Raw genomic sequence first — 21511 nt, forward strand, 5'->3', positions numbered from 1 at the left:
CCGTCCCTAGCATTGGAGAGGGAATAGAAATAACAGGTGTACAGGAGGCCTAAAGCCCCACCTTGGGTCTGAGGACCAAAGGCAGTGGAGGAAGGCACAGGGAGAGGACAGGACATCCCTGAGGATTCAGCTGAGGTCCTTTGTCTTCTGTGGCAACAAATGGGTCAGACAACTTGAGCTCAAATTTCAGGCCTGGTAAGAGCAGCCTTAAGCTTAGCATCAAATGCTTGGTAGGAGCACCTCAGTATTGGAAAGGAGGACCAGAGAACCAGGCTTGGGGCCATAGCACCAGCTTCCTCTCCCCAGAAACCCGCTAAGGCTATTCTGCCCCTCCCCATTTCCCAAAACCCATTGCCTGACCCTGGCTATATTGCCAGACTCCAAATAACTGTTTCATCAAATTCAAATCTGCTTCCTCTAGGTAGTCAAGCACAAGTGTGCACGTACACCCCCCCACACACACACACACAGGGACTCTGGAAAGTGAGGCGAGTAAGAGCTAGAAGACTTTATTTTTTTTCTTTTGGTTTTTCAAGACAGGGTTTCTCTGTAACTTTGGAGCCTGTCCTAGTACTACCTCTGTAGACCAGGCTGGCCTCGAACTCAGAGATCCACCTGCCTCTGCTTCCTGAGTGCTGAGATTAAAGGCCTGCACCACCACAGCCCAGGCCAGGATCATATGTAGTTGAGATGTGTTCTCAGGGAAGAGCACCATCTGAAAGCCAAGGAGAGAGACTTCAAAGAAATTTGTCCTGGGCCAGCAAGATGGCTAAACACACAAAGGTGCAGGCCATCAATCCTGAAAACCTGAGTTGGATCTCTGGGACCCACATGGTAGAAGAAGAAAAGTCCCAAACAAAGGGCAAAAGGCACAAAATGGCTACTTATTGTGTCTATTGGCATACCAAGATTACATGGTCTTAAAATATTTGTTCTAACTATGCTAATCAGACATTTATGAATGAGTAATATATCTTTGATTTATTACAAAATTTGTTTCCTTCCAGACAAAGAATGCTAAGACACTAGCCAGCATTTGACAGGGACACATAAGACAAGGGAGAACGAAGAACCAGCCTGACTCCATTTTAGGCTTAAAAGCTATCTGATAATAAAGACAAACTAGGCTCATTCCTGTTTATGCTTAAACCTCTGTTTCTCAAGGATTGGGCTATGCCCCACCTGTAACCTTAACTACAGATTGCTCTGGGTGGCCTGTTCCAAGAAATGGCAACTATGTCTTTGTTTCGAAAAGTTATTTGTAACTGTCTTGCAACCCTACCTTTGTTTCAAAAGTCCTATGACTATGGCTGCTTTGTTGTGACTATGGCTGCCTTGTTACACCCACCTTGCAACGGTATCTGTGTTTCTAGAGGTCGTTAGGAATAACTTGTTTATCATGATCCTATAACCCTGACGATTTTGCCCGCCCAAGCCCCCCAGCTGGAAGGCGCTACCCCAGAGCTATGAAAGTTTTGTCTTCCTCACATCCAGGGCGGACCTCGAGCCCCAGCTTAGCGGGAGGCAGCCCATGGACACAAATAAAAAAGTTCGCTTTAATTAACAGCTTGTTTTAATTGGTTTGTCCATGATGGTTTTGGTTGGTGGTCTTTTTCCTCCTATTTTGGGGATTAATAAAAGCCAATTCCTGCTCCATGTGTGCTCACCCAACACTAAACATTAATACACACAGCCGGATGGTGGTGGCGCACACCTTTAATCTCAGCACTCGGGAGGCAGAAGCAGGCGAATCTCTGTTAATTCGAGGCCAGCCTGGTCTACAAGAGCTAGTTTCAGGTCAGGCTTCAAAGCTAAAGTGAAACCCTGTCTCAAAAATTAATTAATTAATTAAAAAACATGAATACATACACACCACACAAATAAGTAATTTTAAATTTTGTCTTTTTGTTTATTTGTTTGTTTGTTTTTTCAAGACAGGGTTGCTCTGTGTAACAGCTCTGGCTGTCCTGGAATTCACTTTGTAGACCAGGCTGGCCTCGAACTCATAGAGATCTTCCTGCCTCTGTCTCCTGAGTGCTGGAATTAAAAGCATGCCTGGCTAAATTCTGTCTTTTTTTGAGTGGGGGGAAGCACTTGCATTTACACACACGCACACACACACACACACACACACAGAGAGAGAGAGAGAGAGAGAGAATTAAAAAAAACAATTTAAATGTTAAGGGGCAGTGGTGGCACATGCCTGTAATCCTAGCACTCATTCAAGGCAGAGGTAGGGGGTCTCTGTGAGTCTGAGGCCAGTCTGGTCTACAGAAAGAGTTCCAGGACAGTCAGGGCTACACAGAGAAAAACAAAGAAACAAAAGGTTTTTTTTTTTTTAAGATTTATTTACTTATTATGCATACAACATTCTGCCTCCATGTATGCCCTCACACCAGAGGAGAGCACCAGATCTCATTACAGATGGTTGTGAGCCACCATGTGGTTGCTGGGAATTGAACTCAGAACCTCTGGAAGAGCAGCCAGTTCTCTTAACCACTGAGCCATCTCTCCAGCCCAAACAAAAGTTTTTTTTTTTTTAAATCGGTCCTGCTTACACTTTGATCTTGAACCTCTGACTTTTTTGTTTGTTTGTTTTTGTTTTTGTTTTTTGAGACAGTTTTCTCTTTGCAGCCGTGGCTGTCCTGGAACTTGCTCTGTAGACCAGGTTGGCCTCGAACTCACTCACTCTGTCTCCTTGGTGTTTAAAGGCGTGCACCACCACTACCTGGTGACCCTCCAACTTTTAGAACCATGAAAATCTTTTTTTTTTTTTTGTTATTTGAGCCACCAAATTTAAGATTATTTTGCTACATTATGGCATCTCTAGCAAACTAATACACAGACATCTTAATTTATTTTCCACATACAGAACTGTAACTTTGAACTGGGGATACAGCTTGGTAATATTTACCTTGCTCGAACAAAGCCTTGGCTTCAATCTCCAGCACTGTAAAATAAAATAAAATAAAATAAGCAATATTGAATATGTCTTTTTTTAAGACAACATTTAATTTATTCTAGGTGAGTCTCAAATTCACTATGTATATAACCAAGAATGACCTTTGTTCTAGTTGGTTTTCTGCTGCTGTGATAAACACCATGGCTGAGAGGAATTTGGGAGGAAAGGGTTCTGTCATTTTACAGGTTACAGACCGTCATAGAGGGAAGCCGTGGCAGAAGCTGAAGCAGGAACTGAAACAGAGACCGTGGAGGCTGCTGCTCACCAGCTTGCTCCCTCATTTGCTGTCAGCTTTCTTTCTTTAAATATTTATTTTAATTATATATCGTATGTGAGTGTTTACATGCAAGGTTCTTAACCAAGGAGGCTAGAGGTGTTGAATTCCTGGAGCTCAAGTTAAAGGCAGTTGTGAGTCACCCAGTGTGGGTGCTGGGGACTGAACTCAGGCCCTCTGAAAGAGCATCCATGCCTCAATTGCTGAATTATCTCTCCAGACCTGTCTGCTAACTTTCTTTTCCTCTTTCTTTCTTTCCTTCTTTCCTTCCTTCCTCTTTCTTTTTCTTTCTGTGTTTTTGTTTATTTGTTTTGTTGTTGTTTTTCAAGACAGGGTTTATTTTTGTAGTAGTCCTGACTGTCCTGGAATTTGCTCTGTAGACCAGGCTGGCCTCTAACTCACAGAAATTTGCCTGTCTCTGCCTTCTGAGTGCTGGAATTAAAAGCGTGTGCCACCACCAACCAGCTCTGCTAGCTTTCTTATACAGCCAGGGTCCACCTGCCCAGGGATGGTGACACACACAGTGGGCTTGGCCATACCGTACTAATCATCAATCAAAGTAATTCCTATCATACTTGGCCAAAGGTCAATCTGGTCTGTGCAGTTCCTCAGTGTAAATGGATACTGCTCGTTTGTTTCCCGGCTGCCCAAACCTGAATAATCACACAGAAACTATAGTAATTGTAACACTGTTTGGCCTATTAGCTCAGACTTCCTATAAACTAATTCTTTCATCTTAACCCATTTCTATTAATCTGTGTATTACCACGATGCTGTGGCCTACCAGTAAAGTTCTGGTGGTGGCTTTCTCCTTCAGCAGCTACTTTACTCTACTTTCTCTCTCTCTCTCTCTCTCTCTCTCTCTCTCTCTCTCTCTCTCTCTCTCTCCATATATATATTTTCCAGTCTGACTATATTCTGCTCTGCCATAGGCCAAAGCCAAAGCAGCTTTATTCTTTGGCCAATAAGAATAACACATATATATAAAAAAAAGGGCTGGAGAGATGGCTCAGTGGTTAAGAGCGCTGCTTGCTCTTCTAGAGGTCCTTAGTTCAATTCCCAGCAACCACATGGTGGGTCACAACCATCTGTAATGAGATCTGGTGCCCTCTTCTGACCTGTAGGTATACATGCAGAATACTAAGAATACTGTATACATAATAAATAAATAAATCTTTAAAAAAAAAAAGAATAACACATATACCTAAGGACAACCCACATCACCTCAGTCAGGGTCCCTTGGATGACTCTTGACAGTTGACTCTAACTAGGACAACCTTGAACCTCTAGCCTCAACCTCCAGCCCAAGACTTCATTTGAACTGAAATTCTGTTCTTTCTGGCCTCACCACTTCCTTCTCCCCTGGGAAAATCGCTAAACATGGCACCTTAGCCCACCCCATACCCCATTCTCTTATTTAAGTTACTGATATTTCTCCTGGCCTTCAGCTACTTGGGGTCTCTTTTTTTGTGTGGCCATGAAGGGCAAGCTTTAGGAAGGTCCTTGTAGTCTGGCATGGTGGTGCATGCCTTAAACCCAGCTTTCATGCGAGGCACCCTGGAAGTAGAGACAGGAGGATCTCTGTGAGTTCAAGGCCAGCCTGGTCTACAGAGCGAGTTCAAGGACAGCCAGGGCTACACAGAGAAATCCTATCTTGAAACACACACACACATGAAAAAAGGTCTTTGAGGCCTGATGACGACTGGGAAATTTCTGGCAGCATTTGCAGGCAGGATGGAATGGAAATGAAACCAAAGGCTGGGAGGACAGTACAGTGTAGCAATAATCCCAACAAGGTAGACTATGACCAGGGGAAGATGAAGCTGAAGGGTTACATTGAGGCATCTGAGACAACTCTGTTAGGTGGCAGGAATCGGGTGTTTATATTTCTTGGCTACTCTGACTCCTCTTTGTAAAGCATGCTCTTAGTTGCTCTCTTGTTTACTTCCTTCTTAGCCCTTTTCACAGTCTGTAATTACTTTGTTTATGTACTTACATCTGCTTCCAGAAAGCAGAATCCTATAAACTAAAGGAGGGCTACAGCTCTGACCACTCTTAGTGGAGGCAGTGTCTGTCACTTAGCAGATATTTTCAGTAAATCTGAGGTCTGAATGGATAGCTCAGAGTGGAAACAAAGTCCACAAAGCCAGATGGAGATGTGTGATCCTTGGACAAAGTCAGAGGGGTTAGGATTCCACGTGGAAGTTCGGTGGTGGCTTTAATCCTAGCACTCTGAAGGCAGAGGCAGGTGGATATCTGAGTTCGAGGCCAGCCTGGTCAACAGAATGAGTTCCAGGACAGCTCGGACTACATAGAGAAAGCCTGTCTAGAAAACAAAAACAAAATCTCGAATTCCAGGCTCTGTTCTACAAACCCATTCCTTGTACGGTCCCGGACCAGGTAAATCAGGCTCCAAAGCGCGCTTTTCCATAGTCCCCCAAAGAGGGCAGCACTAGGCTAGGGCTATGGGTTCTGTACCAGGGTACGGGAAGCTTACGGGAGACTCTCCCCCCCCCCTCCCCGGGTTGGTGACGTGCACTGAGGAAAAGTTTGCGCCACCCCTGCCTCTCCTCTCCCACTGTAACGCTGTAGAGGCCTCGGGACACCTGGTCTCCACTCCGACTTCAGCACGAAGAAAGAAAGGAAGGGGCTGCCTTTGGCAGGACACGTATCACCACGTGGACGGGGTAGCAGAAATAAAAAAGATGAGCAGCCTTGCACCTGTCGGGCTGACTAGCGCAGCCTCGGCTCCTTTAAGGCCGGAGCGGGAGGAGTGGCCTTGAAGTACGTCCGGGCAAGGGGGAGGATTTTTCAGGTGACGTGACCGAGCAGAGGGCAGAGCTTCTCCAAACCTGCCTGCCAGGAAAGGGGCGGAGCTCGCGATGACGAGACACCCGGGAGGGGGCAGGCGTTCATTGATAAAAACGCCGGGCTCCCTCGGGCGCGCTCGCAGCGTAGAGAAACCAGGCAGCGCCACGCGCAGCCGGGGCCGGGCGGAACCGAGAACCAGCTCGGGCCGGCGTTGCGCTGTGCCGCCCGCATGGAGCCCGCCGCCGGCTTCTTGTCCCCGCGCCCCTTCCCGCGCGCGGCCGCCCCGCCCGCGCCCCCCGCCGGCCCGGGGCCGCCTGCTAGTGCCTCGCCGCGGTCGGAGCCAGAGGTGCTGGCCGGGCCAGCGGCGCCGGACCCGGGTCGCCTCATCACCGACCCATGCAGTGGCCGTACCTACATCAAGGGCCGCTTGTTGGGCAAGGTAAGTCGGAGGCTTTGGGGTGGCGCTCACGGAGGTAGAGGGGAGCCCTCCGGGCCCGATCCTGTCTCCCTGGGGCGACCAGACCGATGCATCCTCCTCCTCTTAGGGGGGCTTCGCCCGCTGCTATGAAGCAGCTGACACCGAAACCGGTGTAGCCTACGCGGTCAAAGTCATCCCGCAGAGCCGCGTCGCCAAGCCGCATCAGCGCGAGAAGGTGGGTTCAGGTCCTGAGGACCAAGGGGTAGGGAGGGGATGGTGGCGTGGGAACCCTGGAAAGATGACGATCTCGCGCCCTCGTCGCAGATCCTAAACGAGATCGAGTTGCACCGAGACCTACAGCACCGCCATATCGTTCGCTTTTCGCACCATTTCGAGGATGCTGACAACATATACATTTTCCTGGAGCTCTGTAGCCGAAAGGTCCGGAATGGGGGTGGGGGGATTCATCGTTTACAGGGGTGGGAAAGGAAGGAAGCTGGTTCTTAATATCCAAAACTGGGTTCCTGTCGTCCTTAGCAAGCACAGATGGAGGGCGGGTCTGGGAAGGCAAGCAGGGACTGAAACAGTGGCTTTCTGCAGTCCCTGGCCCACATCTGGAAGGCCCGGCACACCCTTTTGGAACCAGAGGTTCGCTACTACCTGCGCCAGATCCTTTCTGGCCTCAAGTATTTGCACCAGAGGGGTATCCTGCACAGAGACCTCAAGCTGGGTGAGATTCCCGGGTCTCTTCGGAAGGGTGGGGACCTGGGAAGGGAAGAGAGGCAGTGAGGAATCTGACCCGTCTTTCTGCCACTCTCTAGGAAATTTTTTCATCACGGATAACATGGAACTGAAGGTGGGGGATTTTGGTCTGGCATCCCGGTTAGAGCCCCCAGAGCAGAGGAAAAAGTGAGTGGGGGTGGGGGTGGCCACAGTCTGTATGTGACACCGATGGTGTCCAGTGTGACAGTGTATATGTGGAAAGCAAGGTGACCTGATGTGTGCTTGGGATAAACAGGGATGGGGTGATGGGCTGTCTGGATGTGTGAAGGTAGAGGTGGCCACTCAGCCGGGCGGATGGGCAGGTGCTGAGTCCCTGACACAGATGGGAGTCTAAGTAGTTTTGGAAATGTATGGCTGATCTGTCTGTGTTGGATGGGGAAAACAGACCAGGCAGTGAGCGTTTGTCTGTGAGACTGGCTGACTGTGGGAATGACAGGACATGATACCCTTATGTCTAAGACGATCTCTGCGGCGGGGTGTGTGTCACACAGATAGCATGGGTGGCAGGTGAGTGTTTATGGAGGGTATGACAGCTGGTGTTGGCTGTGTGCAGCACAGACTGTGGGAGGTGGCAGCCTAATGAGGGTTTGACAGACGGGAGTGGGGGAAGGGATCAGCCGTGGACCCTCTGTACTGACCTTGGGAGAGGGGGCTACGTTGGGGTCAGGCCTCCTCCTGTGCTGCAGAGCAGCTGTGCAGCTGGACCGGACCGGGTGGGTGAGGACTCAGCTGTCATTCTCAACATCCATTGTCCCAAGACAAGCAGGAGCTCTCTGGCCCTTGGTGACAGGCAGCTGCTTTGTCTGAACTCACAGCAGGGGCAGGAATGGGGGCGGGTGCTAGGCTGGGTCTGAGCCTTCCCCTCTCCGCCCTACCCTCTTTCAGGACCATCTGTGGCACTCCCAACTATGTGGCCCCAGAAGTGCTGCTGAGACAAGGCCATGGCCCCGAGGCAGATGTGTGGTCACTTGGTTGTGTCATGTGAGTGCCAAGGTCATTAGCAGATGGTGACAGGTGCATGGATAGGGTGTTCCACTTCCTAGTACTTGACTCCTGGCCTCCTATTCCTGGGCACAGGTACACACTTCTGTGTGGGAGCCCCCCATTTGAGACAGCTGACCTGAAAGAAACGTACCGCTGCATCAAGCAGGTTCATTACACGTTGCCTGCCAGCCTCTCACTACCTGCCCGTCAGCTCCTGGCTGCCATTCTTCGGGCTTCACCCCGAGACCGCCCCTCTATTGAACAGATCCTACGCCATGACTTCTTTACAAAGGTCTGTGGATCTCCAGATGATGAGGTTCCGTCTGTCTGCATGTTCTCAGAGCATGAAAGAGCAGGACCCTTGGGGGTCTCACTTCTCTGTTTGCTTGGCTCTCGTCCTCAGGGCTATACCCCTGATCGGCTTCCTGTGAGCAGCTGTGTGACAGTCCCAGATCTGACCCCCCCCAACCCTGCGAGGAGTCTGTTTGCCAAAGTCACCAAGAGCCTGTTTGGCAGGAAAAAGAACAAGAGTGAGTGAGTCAGGCGTCAGGAGGTCAGGGTAGAGAGCAGTGGCTTCTTACATTCATCTGAGTAGGGGGTGGTTTCAGTGGGGGTACCTGTAGACTCTTGGGGGGAACATGTGTGTCTAGACACGTGGGAAGACCTGCCTGTGTGTGAACACTTTGGGAAATGTGGTCAGACAGACACTGAGGGCTGTGTTCCCTCATCCCCAGATAAGAACCATTCTGAGGAACGGGATAACGTCTCCTGTTTGGTGAGCGGCCTCATGCGCACATCCCTCGGTCACCCGGATGTCAGGCCTGAGGTGAGGTGCTCACGTGAGCATTATTCCCCTGACTAATCCTGACCCTAGCAGCTGAGGGAAGCCCAGCATGAAAGGCTGATGAAGCATACAACCTCGTGGTGGCCTAATTGGCGGTGTCTCATTAGCCAGCTGAGGCTGACCTAGGGTGCCCTGAGAGCCGTCAGGGACAGGGCTGGGTCCCTGGACTTTTCAAGGGTTTGGATTCTGAGACCTAATCTCACTCCCTCTCTACCCAACTGTCCAGGCTCCAGCAGCTTCAGGCCCGGCCCCCATCAGCTTGGTAGAGACAGCCGCTGAGGACAGCTCACCCCGTGGGACACTGGCAAGCAGTGGAGATGGTGAGGAGCCAGAAGATGAGAGGTGCTGGAGGTGGCTAGGGTGGAGACCAGGGGCCAAAAGGAAGTGGTTGGTCGAGGGACATGACCTGGGCCCAGGAAGGCTATTGCCTAAATGTCAGTGCCCTGTTCCCTCAGGGTTTGAAGAAGGTTTGACTGTGGCCACAGTGGTAGAGTCTGCCCTCTGTGCCCTGAGAAACTGTGTAGCCTTCATGCCCCCAGGTAAGGCTGGGCTCTGGTCCATGCAAATAGTTTGGAAAGTTCTCTTTGACCTAGAGACCAGGGAAAGTCTTCACTCCCTCCTCTCCTGTAACAGCGGAACAGAACCCAGCCCCGTTGGCACAGCCAGAGCCTCTGGTGTGGGTCAGCAAGTGGGTTGACTACTCCAACAAGTTTGGCTTTGGGTATCAGCTGTCCAGCCGCCGTGTAGCCGTGCTCTTCAACGATGGCACACACATGGCCCTGTCAGCCAATAGGAAGTAAGTGCTATATTGGGGCGCTTTGCATTTAGGCTGTTTGTAGCAAGCAGAGTTGCACCTTGGTGTTTTTGTGCTCGGGTCAGGGCTCTCAAATCCAAAGGGGAGGAGCGATAATGCCAGGCTCCTCCTCTGCTTTCCACATTCTTTCAGGATCGTGCACTACAACCCCACCAGCGCGAAGCACTTCTCCTTCTCTGTGGGGTCTGTTCCCCGTGCTCTGCAGCCTCAGCTGGGCATCTTGCGGTATTTCGCCTCCTACATGGAGCAGCACCTCATGAAGGTGTGTGGGCTGCAGTGGGGGGCCATTAGGGACTTGGGTATCTTTGATATCTTCTGATTCTCCATCGTTGGTGAGGGGGGGAAGGGTGGCTCAAGGGTAGTGATTGGACCTGTAAGGGCAGGAGACAGCCGTAGGGAGAGACCCAGTTCATGCCAGTCTAGTGACCTGACCTGCCTGTTCTCCCAGGGTGGAGATCTGCCCAGTGTGGAAGAGGTAGAGGTGCCTGCCCCACCCTTACTGTTGCAGTGGGTCAAGACTGATCAGGCCCTGCTCATGCTGTTCAGTGATGGCACTGTCCAGGTAAGAGCCCATCCTGGAGTTGAAGGGATGGCCTGGTAGGCCCAGGGTTCTGGGAAGGTGTGTGAGTCTGGTGCCCAAGCCCTGAACGCTGTTTGTTACCCTTCTGTGCACAGGTGAACTTCTATGGGGACCACACAAAGCTGATTCTCAGTGGCTGGGAACCTCTCCTTGTGACTTTTGTGGCCCGAAATCGCAGTGCTTGTACTTACCTCGCCTCCCACCTCCGGCAGCTGGGCTGCTCCCCAGACCTGCGGCAGCGGCTGCGCTATGCTCTGCGCTTGCTCAGGGACCGAAGTCCTGCTTAGGTTCCAACCTGCAGAGCAGACTGTGATCAGACCCCAGGCCTGTGCCTGAAAGACTCGGGTCCTTGCCTTTGTGGCCCTCCTGTCCCTTTGGTGCCTCACTGGGGGCTCTGGGCTGAGTCCCCCAGGGAATCAGGGACCAGCTTTACTACAGTTGAGGATGGCCTGTCCTCCCTGTCTCTTACCCTTTCTCCCTGAGATAAGCCTGAGCCTTAGCTCCCAGCTAGGGGGCATTATTTATGGACCACTTTTATTTATTAACACATTTATTTATTGGGATGTGAGCCCCAGGGGGGCCTCCTCCTGGGATAATAAACTGTTTTTCAGAACTTAAAGGCTTTATCATTCCCAGTAAACCGCGTGGACAGTAGCCACGGCGAACAGTGAAGTGTTGGTGAAGGTGGCAGAGGCCAGTCCATCATGCACTGCGTCCCAGAGTGCCCGGCTGGCCACATGCACGCCCTGTCTCTCGCGTGGTCCCAGCACCACACTGCACACCAGTTTGTAGCGGGGTAGGCTAAGCTCCCGCATACGTATGCGTATCTGTTCACACAGCGCCTGTGCCAGTTTCCCCGCCTCGGTACCCGAGTAGCACACATTGCTCAGTCCTGCATCCAGTGCTGCTTCCAGGACACGCTGAGCGCTTGCAGCTTCCCAGCGCTCGCCTGGCGCTGGTTCAGTGCGGTATGAGGGTGCCATCCGACGGGCAGGCATGATGGGTAACCCAGAAAAGCTAACTCGTGAACCTAAAGGGGGCATTAGGCTCAGGGATGGTCGTCGACCTCCAAGACCTACTAGGGGTCCCGCCAGTGAGTTGCGGCGTGAAAAAGATGGGTGTAGGCTCATCAGGGAGCCGCGGCGGGAGGCTGGGCCTGGGCCTACAGGTCGGGTCTCATCAATGCTGGCCAGGTGACCTCCAGACTTCCCTGGTGGTAATTTCAGAGCCAGGTCTTTGGTAGTATCCTCTTCTGGGCGTCCTGATTGCAGAGTCCTGCCAGCCATGGCTCTGCCTGCTGGAAGATCCACACTTAGGAGTGGCCCTTAATGGCTCAGATCTCCCTATAATCAGCCTCTTGCTCAAGGAAGCTGAAGTTTCTTCTCTCTCTCTCTCTCTCTCTCTCTCTCTCTGTGTGTGTGTGTGTGTGTGTGTGTGTGTGTGTGTTTAAGACAATGTCTCACATGGCTCCTCCAACTCTTTGTGTGGCTGAGGCTGGCCTTGAACTCCTTCCTGCCTCCAGCCCCTAAGTGGTGGAGTGGCACAGTCCGTGCCACCACACTCAGTGCCTCCGGAGTAGACTAGGCATATATCACCTGTCTAGCTCCTCCATATCCCTTTCTTACCTCTATCCTTGGAACAAGCAGATCCAATTGGTGTGTGGGCTGCTTAGAGAAGGTTAAGAGCTGCTAGAGGTAAGAGAAGGCTGCTCAGTCTGTGAGTAGGGAACCTCTGCCCAGAGTTCTCCCTTGGTCACCGTGCTGACTGGGTGAGCAGGAAATCCACTTCGTTTCTCCCCTCCCACTTGACTTCACCAGCAGAATGGGGACATGAAGTTGGTTTCTGGATTTCTTCAATCCAGAGCCAGAAGGGGCAGACCCAACCCCATCACTCCCGTAGATCTCTCTGGCCTCAGAGGCATGGAACGTCATCGTCTTCCCTGCTCTGAGGAGGCTGGGACTTATCTCCCCCTTGCCCTGCTGCATCTGGAGGCGGGCGACGAGTGAAGCAACGGCCATCCGGCCTTCCTCCTCCTTAGGTCTCGCGCTCCTTCAGAACCATCTGAAACTCCCTCAGGCACCTGACTCACCTGTAGCCTCTGACCTCCAAGCTCTGCTGGCCCCCAGTCTTCACTGAGCTGCCCTCTCTGCCAGGCCTGTAGGTGGTGAAGGCTTGTGTTGTGCAGTTACCATGGGACTGCAGTGGCAAGCATGCCACTCCCTCCCAGAATTCCTCCCTCCAGCCAAACTCTGGAATAACCTAAGCGTTACTGCTATGAGCACCTGCTGGGGGGAGGGAAGGTACCCTAAGTTATGGGGGTGGGGGGCGGTCCACAGGGCCTTGGAGTTCTAAAGCATCACAGACGAGGGGGCAGGTGTAGAGAGGTGTGTTTGCTTTTGAGCCGCTATTTCCTATGAAGTGGCCAGTCAGCTGGCCTGGCCATTTGTGAACAGATCACAAGGGCCTGGGATGTGCTAAAACCTTGAGACTACGGGGGCGACTTCTTAGGAATCCAGTATCTGGGCTCACAGGAAGGAGTACGTCATGGTTTTACATTCTCCCATCAGCCTCAACAAGGACAAACATTTCCGTTTCAGGGCAGAGCTAGGGTGGGGCTTGGATGACTTCCTTACGCCAGAGCTGTGTGCTGAGGAGGGGAGGCCTTTTGGCTCAGTGGGAAAGACCCAGGCCTAGCATGGCCATGACTCAGTGGTGCCCTGGAACTTGTCCCCAGATGGCCATCCCTCCTTCATCACCCAGTACATAATACTTCTCCCCTAGGGATGATTGCCTCTTGGTGATGCCAGAGCCTGTGATGCTTCTCTCCCCTCGCCTGCCCTACTCTGGGAGGCATGGGGCTGCCCCTCCCAGGCAAACTTAAGTCTGAGTTCTGAAAGCCACACTTAGGGGTAAGAATCTTCCCCAATGAGGTGATGTCTTCGGCCTGCTAATCCTGGTTCTAGACTGAACCCGTAGGGAAGGGATTGGAGGGCAGAGGCCTTACATTCTGAACCCAGTGTAGGCAGGCGGGAGCCAGCACTAGGACCCTCCAACTCTTAGAACCCTTCTACCGCTGAAATATTTCCCTAGGCGGATAGGGAGATGGGCGGGGCCTCCTCAGGCTCAGCTCCAGTTTCCATGGAAACTCACAGGCTTCCCACCCAGCCGCTGCCTGGGCAGGCTCCCAGCCTGGGCCTCATCTACAACCAGCTTCTCCGGGATCATAGGCCTGCCCAGCGGCAGCTTCTTTGGGTCCTCTCTGAACCCGCATCGCTTACCTGAACCTCAGGTTTTCTTTAGGGACCTGGGTCTCTTTTGTCCTTGACCTTCAGCTCCTCAGCCTCTCAGGCCTCTACAGCTCCTGCCCTCCCTCTCAGGCCATTCCACCCTTTGTTCTTCTGCTCATCCCACACATGGAGAACCCAGGACTGGTTGTGCACGGGCAGGCTGCCCCCTTTTCCACAGCACTCCGAAGTCTTGTCAACAACCCCCAGTACAGGTGAGGTGGTGACTCCCTGGTGGGTTTTCTTTAGCTTGCTCTCACCGGCCTATGAATTTGAGGAGGCTAAGGGTGAAGAGGCCAGGAAAGAGCACTTGGCCTCCCTGGTGAACTCAGTCCATGAGGAAGTCAAGTAGAGATGGTGTCTACTGGCCTGTGTCCATGCTATCCTGAGAGTCAGAGGTGAGGGCAGTGAGGGATAGACAGGAGGGCAGCTGTGTGAACTCAGGCAAAGCCCTTCCTTCTCTGGATTGAAGGAGGAATCCCCAACCCCCTCAGCCCTGAAAGGTGGGATTTGATCTAACTAACTCCCATTGGGTAGTCAGCTAAGTGCTAGACTTCCTTCCTTGAAGAGACAAGAGTGGAGGACTCCGGGGATTCCTAAGAGGAACAGAGCCCAAAGGATTGGGTCAGAGACCCAGACAGGAAGTAGTTCAAGGTTGCTGACCGCCCACGGCTTGCCGAAGACGCTAAGTGCTGTCTGAAACTGGGAATGGAGTTTACTGGGGGCAGGGCTGGTCATGGGAGACAGATTGCTGCTTCCCATCCCCGCTGTCTCAGAGGCTGCCTGCTCCCCAGGGTTAGTGGCTGTCATAATTCTTTTTCTTGAGGGCTGAGTGTCACAGTCTGGCCTGGGAGGAGGAGGCAGGGGAAGCTGCCTCCCCCTGTACCTTATGCAGGGCTTCAGAGGCCCAGAGGCTGGGGCCGGAAGTGATCGCGAAAATGGAAAATGTGGTCTCACCTCATGATGGTGCATCATTGCCATGGCTGTTCGCAGTCAGTGAGCTCTGCACCCCACATCCTCACACCCTCCTACGGGAGGAAGAGTGAAAATGCTGAGCTGGCATCTCGTGGGTGCTGTCTCGCGAGGGGTTTCCTTGCTCCCGGGACTCAGGCTGGACAGCCCTCAATCTTGTTCGCACGAACCCTGGCATCCCCTTTGCCCAAGCATAGTCAACTCCTCCGAGACCCATGGTCACGGCTGAGAAGTCTGAGAGTCAAAGACAGAAAGTCACAGCGTGGAAGGGGGACTAAAGTTGAGCCCGTGTCTCCCGGGCATGGGCTTTGACCTTACAGAAAAAGAAGCTAAGTCCCAGTGTGGCAGAGGCAAAACCAAAAGTGTGACCTAGGTTCAAGAAGATTCCCTTCTCTGGCTCTCTGTCCTTTCTTCCACAGTGATGTTTGCTTTGTGGTTGGTCAAGAACGGCAAGAGGTGTTTGCCCACCGGTGCTTGTTGGCCTGTAGATGCAACTTCTTTCAGAGACTTTTGGGGACAGAGCCGGGCCCTGGGGTACCTAGTCCTGTGGTGCTAAGCACTGTGCCAACCGAGGCCTTCTTAGCTGTGCTGGAGTTCCTGTACGCCAACAGCGTCACGCTGCACCGCTACTCTGTGAGCCTACCAAGGAGGGGGCTGGGGAGGGGATGGGCTGGGGATACAAGAGGCGGGGAGTCTGCCCATTCTGCTGGGGGTTGGGGGGCAGGGGAAACTCCCTTCTGTTCCCTCAACTGCCACCCCTGTGCAGGTGCTGGAGGTGCTCACAGCAGCTGTGGAATACGGGCTGGAGGAACTTCGAGAGGTGGGTGTCTCAGGCAGGCCATCTTGTTTTCCTCGCCTTAGTTCGTAGCCTCCTTCACACAGCCTGACCTTCTCATGCAGACAGAAGGATGGACACAGGATCTGCACATGCTCAGTGTGTGAGTGAGCACCGGAAGTATTTCTGGTTGGTTCTGCAGTACAAGGGTAAACTGGTTTTTGGCCCATAGTTGGATGGAGAGAGACACATGAAGACATTTGACATGCGTGGGCCGTGGTGTTGCAGGCTAGTATCCCAGTGTCTGAAGGCCGGGGAGGATGGCAACTACCTAGGGAGTTCAGGCTAGCCTTGGCTACAGAGTGAGACTTAAATCTCAAAAAGCTAAACTGAAAAGCAGGGGTCTAAGTGGGATAGGCAGACTGCTGATGTACGGAGAGACTCCTGGAGAAGGACACTTCTGTGTTAGAGCTCGAAGAACAAGTAGGGTTTGTTCAGGAGAGTGGGAAGATGACTTTATAGTCACAGGGCACTCAAGGAGCTGCTTAGATCTGTGGTGTGGTTGGACTGGGAACATGGTGTGGGGTGAACTGGAAGGGTACCAGGAGGCTGGTTCATGCAGGTGCTTCAAGAATTTGTGCTTTAGGCTGGAAGTGTAGTTCAGTGGTAGAATATTTGCCTAGTATGCTACAGGCCCTGGGTTCAATTCCCAGCACTAGCCAGGTGTGGTGGTATAAACCTGTATTTCCAGCACTCGGTAGGCAGAGTAGAGAGGAGGGTAAAACCAAGTTCATGGCCACCCTGGTCCACAGAGTGAGTTCTAGGCCAGCCAAAGCTACACAGCAAGGCCCCTGTCTCAACTTTCTCTCTCCTGGAGCCCTTTCAATGCAAGGGCGGTGGAGACTCACCGAATGCTTTGGGCAAGGGAGCTGGGGGGGGGGGAGGGACTGAAAGATAAGGAAAAAGGAAAGGCCTGTCCAGCCAGTCAGATTAGTGTCAAAGTCAAGAGGGTGTGGCCAAGCCGGAAATGGCAGTCCAAGAGAGGTGGGTGGCTCTGAGAAGAGACAGCTGGCACCACCCAGTGCTTTTCTGGAAGACAGGGAGATGTCAAGCATGAAATTTAAGGTTCTGTTAAAAATAGAAGTGCCGTTGAGTCAAGGAGGAGACCCAGCGCGGGAAGACAGTGAGGGGAGAGGAGGCTGGAGTTTTGGATGAGTCTCAGTGGAGAGAGGTGTACTAGGGGCGCACTGGGCTCAGTTTGCTAGCCTCCAGGCCCTCTAGGCTTGCTAAATCACAGGTCCCAACAATTCCCTGGTTCCCAAGTCTGGGAGGTCAGGATGGCTCCGGGGCTGCTGGGAGTCTGAATGACTCCCAGCTTCTAGGGTAGGACTTGAGGTCTTGAAGCAAGGACAGCACCACACAATTTACTTTTGTTTTTGTCCCAGTTATGCCTGGAGTTTGTGATGAAGGTTCTGGATGTGGAGTTGGTTTGTGAGGCCTTGCAGGTGGGTACTGCTGGGCAGCCCTGGGGAGGAATCTCAGTTTTAGAATGTGGCCCTGGCCTCTCCACATGCCAGAAGCCTTGACTGACTAGAAGAACGATAAGAAAACCAAAAAAAAAAAAAAAAAAAAAAAAGCTGGGCCATGATGGCACATGCCTTTAATTCCAGCACTCGGGAGGCAGAGGCAGGCGGATCTCTGTGAGATCGAGGCCAGCCTGGTCTACAAGAGCTAGAGCTAGTTCTAGGACAGGCTCAAAAGCTTCAAGAGAAACCCTGTCTTGAAAAACAAAAAAACAAAAAAAAGATATGAGAGCTGAGAGAGAGAGAGTGTGTGTGTGTGTGTGTATATATATGTATATATATATATATATATATATATATATATATATATATGCTCAAGGACACTTATGAGATAAACTCTGCCCTGATTTGTGGGGTGTAGAGTACACCAGTAAGGTCACACGTAGGAGGAAGAGTCAAAGGTCAAAGGGCTGGGAAAGGCAGGCATGGTGACATACACCTTTAATCCCAGTACTCAGGAAGCAGAGACAATCAAATTTGAGTTTGAGGCCAGCCTGGGCTACATAGTGGTCTTGTATTAAGAGTGGGAAATGGAGCCGGGAGGTGGAAGTAGCACACTCCTTTAATCCCATCACTGGAGAGGCAGAGGCAGGTGGATCTCTGAGTTTGAAACCAGCCAGGGCTACAAAGAAAAAAGTGGGAAATGGCTCTAAGCAGAAATGGGGGAAGGTGGGATGTGGAGGTTGGAAGCCAAACTTGGGCTCCCAGATGGAGTCTGAAGGACCTGAACACTGTCCCCAGGCCTAATTTCATGAGACATTGCATGTGCTGTCAGCCTCCCCATTCGGATAGTGCTCAGGTGTGTGGTAGTCCCTAGTATGCAGAGCTGGGTCACACGGGCCTCTCCAGTCTCTAACCTGACCACCTTCACTCTGCTCTCAGGTGGCTGTAACCTTTGGCCTGGGGCCGCTGCAGGAGCGGTGCATAGCCTTCATAGAGGCTCACAGCCAGGTACAGCTCCCACCATTATTATTCTTGTAGTCTGTCTTCCCTATGCCACTCTTCTCTGCTCTGATCAAATACACCGATCCATAGGAGGCTCTACGCACCCGCGGCTTTCTGGAGCTATCCGCCAGTGCGCTGCTGCCCGTGCTACGCAGTGACAAGCTCTGCGTGGACGAGGCGGAGCTGGTCAAGGCAGCCCGAAACTGGGCGCGCGTGGGCGCCGTGAGTGGGACCTGGGGGAGGCGAGGGCGAAGCGGCGGAAGCCGCAGGAACTCGGCAAGCGGACTGCAGGGCACAGGCCGCCGCTCCGCCGGGGCTCAAGGTTCGCTTCCACAGGCGGTGTTGGAGAGACCGGTGGCCGAGGTGGCGGCTCCAGTGGTTCGAGAGCTGAGATTGGCCTTGCTGGCCCCGGCGGAGTTGAGCGCCCTGGAAGAGCAGAACCGACAGGAGCCGCTCATCCCGGTGCGGACGCGAGTACCCGGGCTCAGATCCACTCTGCCACGTGGGGATGAGGAGCCAGGGCCCTTGCCAGGGGACTTCGGACTGCATGGTGACCCTCCTTCTCCTACAGGTGGAGCAGATTGTGGAGGCGTGGAAGTGCCATGCCTTACGGAGAGGAGATGCGGCCAGGGGCGCACCGTGCAGGCGGCGAAAGGGAACCCTGCCCCGGGATCACCACCGTTTTCTGGACCTTCGTTTCAAATGATCCACTTCCGGAACTTGGGAGGCATTTGATCACACTCCAAACTACAGCTCCCGAGGTGCTCTGCGCCCGAGGCAGGCTTCCGCCCCCAGCAAGCCCTGCGAGCCGGAGGCCGGAAGGACCTTGTAGGGGCGGGCCAGTGCCAGTGGACCCAAGGTTGGAGTCGTGTCACGGGCTCGGGCGACGCCCCGAGGCCGGAAGCGAGGGTGGCATCTGTTCCATGAGCTCACACCGCATCCTGCTGCCCGTCACTCCTCTGTCCCTCCATTCGATTGACGCTGTTATCTATTTAGCGCGTCTCCCTTAACAACAAATCAGCTTCCTGGCTCCAGGCTCAGCGCGGAGCTTCTCTTCTCCTCTCTCCCGGTCCCGTAAATACTGTTTCTCATTTCGGCGGGTCAGGAGCCAGGATCTCATTCTTGTTTACCTCATGCCCTTTCTCCCTTCCAGTAGTACTTTCGAGTTGGTTTAGTCTGCAACCTATATTCTGTCACTTTTGAGGATCTTTTTCTGTCATTACCCTGCCAGTGCTCTCTCACTCCTCCCCCGCCCCCGCCCCAGTGCACTTTGCATCCCTGTGACGGTCCCATCGTTGTAATTGTCACGCCCTTCCCTGAGTCCTTCAGCATCCTTAACGGCATTCTAGGACAAGGTACTAAAGTTTCTAGATGTTTAGCGGTTCTTAACACTGAGTTTGGGAGTTCCAGAATTAACTTTTTTGGGGGGTAGGAGGTGGGTATTCTCTCACTGTGTAACCCCAGCTGGCCTAGAACTCACTTTGTAGGCCAAACTAGCCTTGAACTCACAGAGCTCCGACTGCCTCTGCCTCCCTGGTATATATTAAAGGCATGTGTACTATTCCAGCTAAATTAAAAACAACAACAAAAAAGCTGGACAGTGGTTGCACACGCCTTTGATCCCGGCACTGGGGAGGCAGAGGCAGGCGGCTCTCTAAATTTGAGGCCAGACTGGTCCGCGGAGCAAGTACCAAGACAGCCAGGGCTATACAGGGAAACCCTGTCTCGGAAAATTAAAAACAAAACAAAACAACCCACAAAAACCTCTTAAAGAGATGGGAAAGAATCATCTTAACTCTGTTGCTCAGGCTATTCTGGACTTACTGGGCTGAAAAGGTTCCGCCTCAACACCCCCACCTTCAGTGAAATGGAACTACTGTAGTATTAGATGTATATTATTTATTTATTTTTCCAAGAAAAACCACCACTGCCTGGCTCCTAGCAAATAATTTTAAAGGAGTCGTAAAGCAAGATTTAAAAATGAAGGACAGTGGACGATATAAAAGAAAATAAAATTGTAATTCTGGGGCTGGAGAGATGGCTCAGAGGTTAAGAGCATTGCCTGCTCTTCCAAAGGTCCTGAGTTCAATTCCCAGCAACCACATGGTGGCATCTGTTCCATCTGTAATGAGGTTTGGTGCCTTCTTCTGGCCTGCAGGCATACATGTAGACAGAATATTGTATACAAAATAAATAAATATTAAAAAAAAGAAAAATTATAATTCTGACATATAAAAATGTTTGCTTATGAATTAAAGATGTCTATTTGTATTCTCCCTCAAGATTGAACAGGTGGCTCCCCAGTGCCACCCAGTGGGTACCCTTGTTTGGGTAGTGAATGCTGAAAGGAATTTGCTGCTTGCATGCCTGTAATTCTCTTGCTTTTGGTTACTTTATTCTACACCAACTTTCGAGGCCATGATGAAAACGGCCTTCTAAATTGTCAGAAGCTTGGAAATCCTTCATGTTTCTTGAATCCAACAATCCTTCATTTGAGGCCAGAACACTCAATTTCTCATGCAGGCAGACTGCTGTCTTCTGAAAATGTGTTCATGAGACAAGCATAGCGTGGTGGAATAGGCCTGTAGGAGGAAGCACTCAGGAAGTGGATATAGGATCAGCAGTTTGGGGCCAGCCTAGGTTAGTTACATGATGAGACCTGGAGAGTTGGCTCAGCGGTTAAGAGCATTGGTTACTGGCTGTTCTTCCAGAAGTCCTGAGTTCAATTCCTGTAACCATCTATAATGAGATCTGGTGCCCTCTTCTGGCCTGCCAGTCTACCTGCAGGCAGAATACTGTATACATCTTTAAAATAAATAAACGGGGCGTGTTGTCACACACCTTTAGTCCCAGCACTGAGTCATATCTCCTGCCTCAACTATCCCAAGTGATAGAATTAATGACAGGTAATTAGTGACAGGCATGGACCACCACACCCCAGATTCTACATTCAAACCTCTGTGAAAGAGAAGAAAAAACAAGGCTTCCAAAATTTGATTATGAGCTGGGTGTGGTGGCTCATATCTGTAATCCTAGCACTGGGAGCTGGACAGCTTTGCCTGCTTCCAGACACCTGGAACACAGAATGAAAGGCTTTCCAAAGACAAGCAAACTAGAGAGCGGTGGTGATGCTGGAGAGAAGGCTCAGCTGCTCTGGGAAAAGTCCAGAATTCAATCCCTAGAGTTCAATCTCTAGGACCTGTCAGGTAGCTCGCACACACCCGGAACTCAAGCTCCAGGGGCTTTGATGTCTCTAGTCTCCATAGGTGTCTGAATGCCACATTCACAAGCCCCCACAGACATTATTAAAAATAAGGTAAATCTGAAAGAAAAAAATGTTGGCTCAGAAGTGTTCCACTTCATGGAAATGTTTGTGTGAAAGATGAAAGAGGTTAGTGATACGAAGAAAAACCAGAGGATGGGTGTGTCCTTTTGTTTCCAGCCTCCCAGAGGTTCAGTGCCTCAGCTGCACGGTGTAGGTT

The 21511-nt window shown here is 51.7% G+C and overlaps 3 protein-coding genes and 1 non-coding gene across 19 annotated transcripts; 3 read left to right on the forward strand and 1 right to left on the reverse strand.

The window, feature by feature from the left end:
- Positions 1 to 6157: 6157 nt before the first annotated feature.
- Positions 6158 to 11083, forward strand: Plk3 (polo like kinase 3). Of its 2 annotated transcripts, XM_048430626.3 has the most exons (15): positions 6170 to 6486; positions 6593 to 6700; positions 6790 to 6906; positions 7066 to 7195; positions 7287 to 7374; positions 8134 to 8229; positions 8326 to 8524; positions 8636 to 8762; positions 8967 to 9058; positions 9303 to 9396; positions 9532 to 9615; positions 9710 to 9872; positions 10023 to 10152; positions 10339 to 10452; positions 10566 to 11083. In XM_048430626.3, exons 1-15 carry the CDS (start codon positions 6277 to 6279, stop codon positions 10755 to 10757), a joined length of 1944 nt encoding a protein of 647 aa, XP_048286583.3. In that variant the 5' UTR covers positions 6170 to 6276; the 3' UTR covers positions 10758 to 11083. The 2 variants fall into 2 exon arrangements, with proteins under 2 accessions (XP_085554880.2, XP_048286583.3); XM_085698754.2 differs by lacking the exon at positions 9532 to 9615 and having other exon boundaries at positions 6158 to 6486.
- Positions 11003 to 15148, reverse strand: Dynlt4 (dynein light chain Tctex-type 4). 7 transcript variants are annotated; one of them, XM_085698764.2, is made up of 3 exons: positions 12560 to 12804; positions 12096 to 12155; positions 11003 to 11764 (listed from the first exon to the last, which is right to left on the reverse strand). In XM_085698764.2, the coding sequence occupies exon 3, from the start codon at positions 11754 to 11756 to the stop codon at positions 11097 to 11099; it is 660 nt and encodes a 219-aa protein (XP_085554890.1). In that variant the 5' UTR covers positions 11757 to 11764; positions 12096 to 12155; positions 12560 to 12804; the 3' UTR covers positions 11003 to 11096. The 7 variants fall into 7 exon arrangements, with proteins under 7 accessions (XP_085554890.1, XP_085554889.1, XP_085554888.1 ...); XM_085698763.2 differs by having other exon boundaries at positions 11003 to 11767; XM_085698762.2 differs by having other exon boundaries at positions 12096 to 12158.
- Btbd19 (BTB domain containing 19) lies at positions 13633 to 20881 on the forward strand. 9 transcript variants are annotated; one of them, XM_087904696.1, is made up of 8 exons: positions 13647 to 13969; positions 15146 to 15359; positions 15493 to 15546; positions 16947 to 17006; positions 17967 to 18035; positions 18120 to 18251; positions 18366 to 18491; positions 18601 to 20881. In XM_087904696.1, exons 1-8 carry the CDS (start codon positions 13884 to 13886, stop codon positions 18733 to 18735), a joined length of 876 nt encoding a protein of 291 aa, XP_087760822.1. In that variant the 5' UTR covers positions 13647 to 13883; the 3' UTR covers positions 18736 to 20881. The 9 variants fall into 9 exon arrangements, with proteins under 9 accessions (XP_048286567.3, XP_085554883.2, XP_087760816.1 ...); XM_087904693.1 differs by having other exon boundaries at positions 13639 to 13969; positions 18366 to 20881; XM_087904694.1 differs by having other exon boundaries at positions 13644 to 13969; positions 18120 to 18491.
- Positions 16148 to 16222, forward strand: Trnat-agu (transfer RNA threonine (anticodon AGU)). Its single transcript has one exon. It is a non-coding gene; the product is annotated as a tRNA-Thr (tRNA).
- Positions 20882 to 21511: the final 630 nt, after the last annotated feature.

The sequence above is a fragment of the Myodes glareolus genome, chromosome 3 (assembly GCF_982192425.1).
Source record: "Myodes glareolus chromosome 3, mMyoGla1.1, whole genome shotgun sequence".
Lineage (NCBI taxonomy): Eukaryota > Metazoa > Chordata > Mammalia > Rodentia > Cricetidae > Myodes > Myodes glareolus.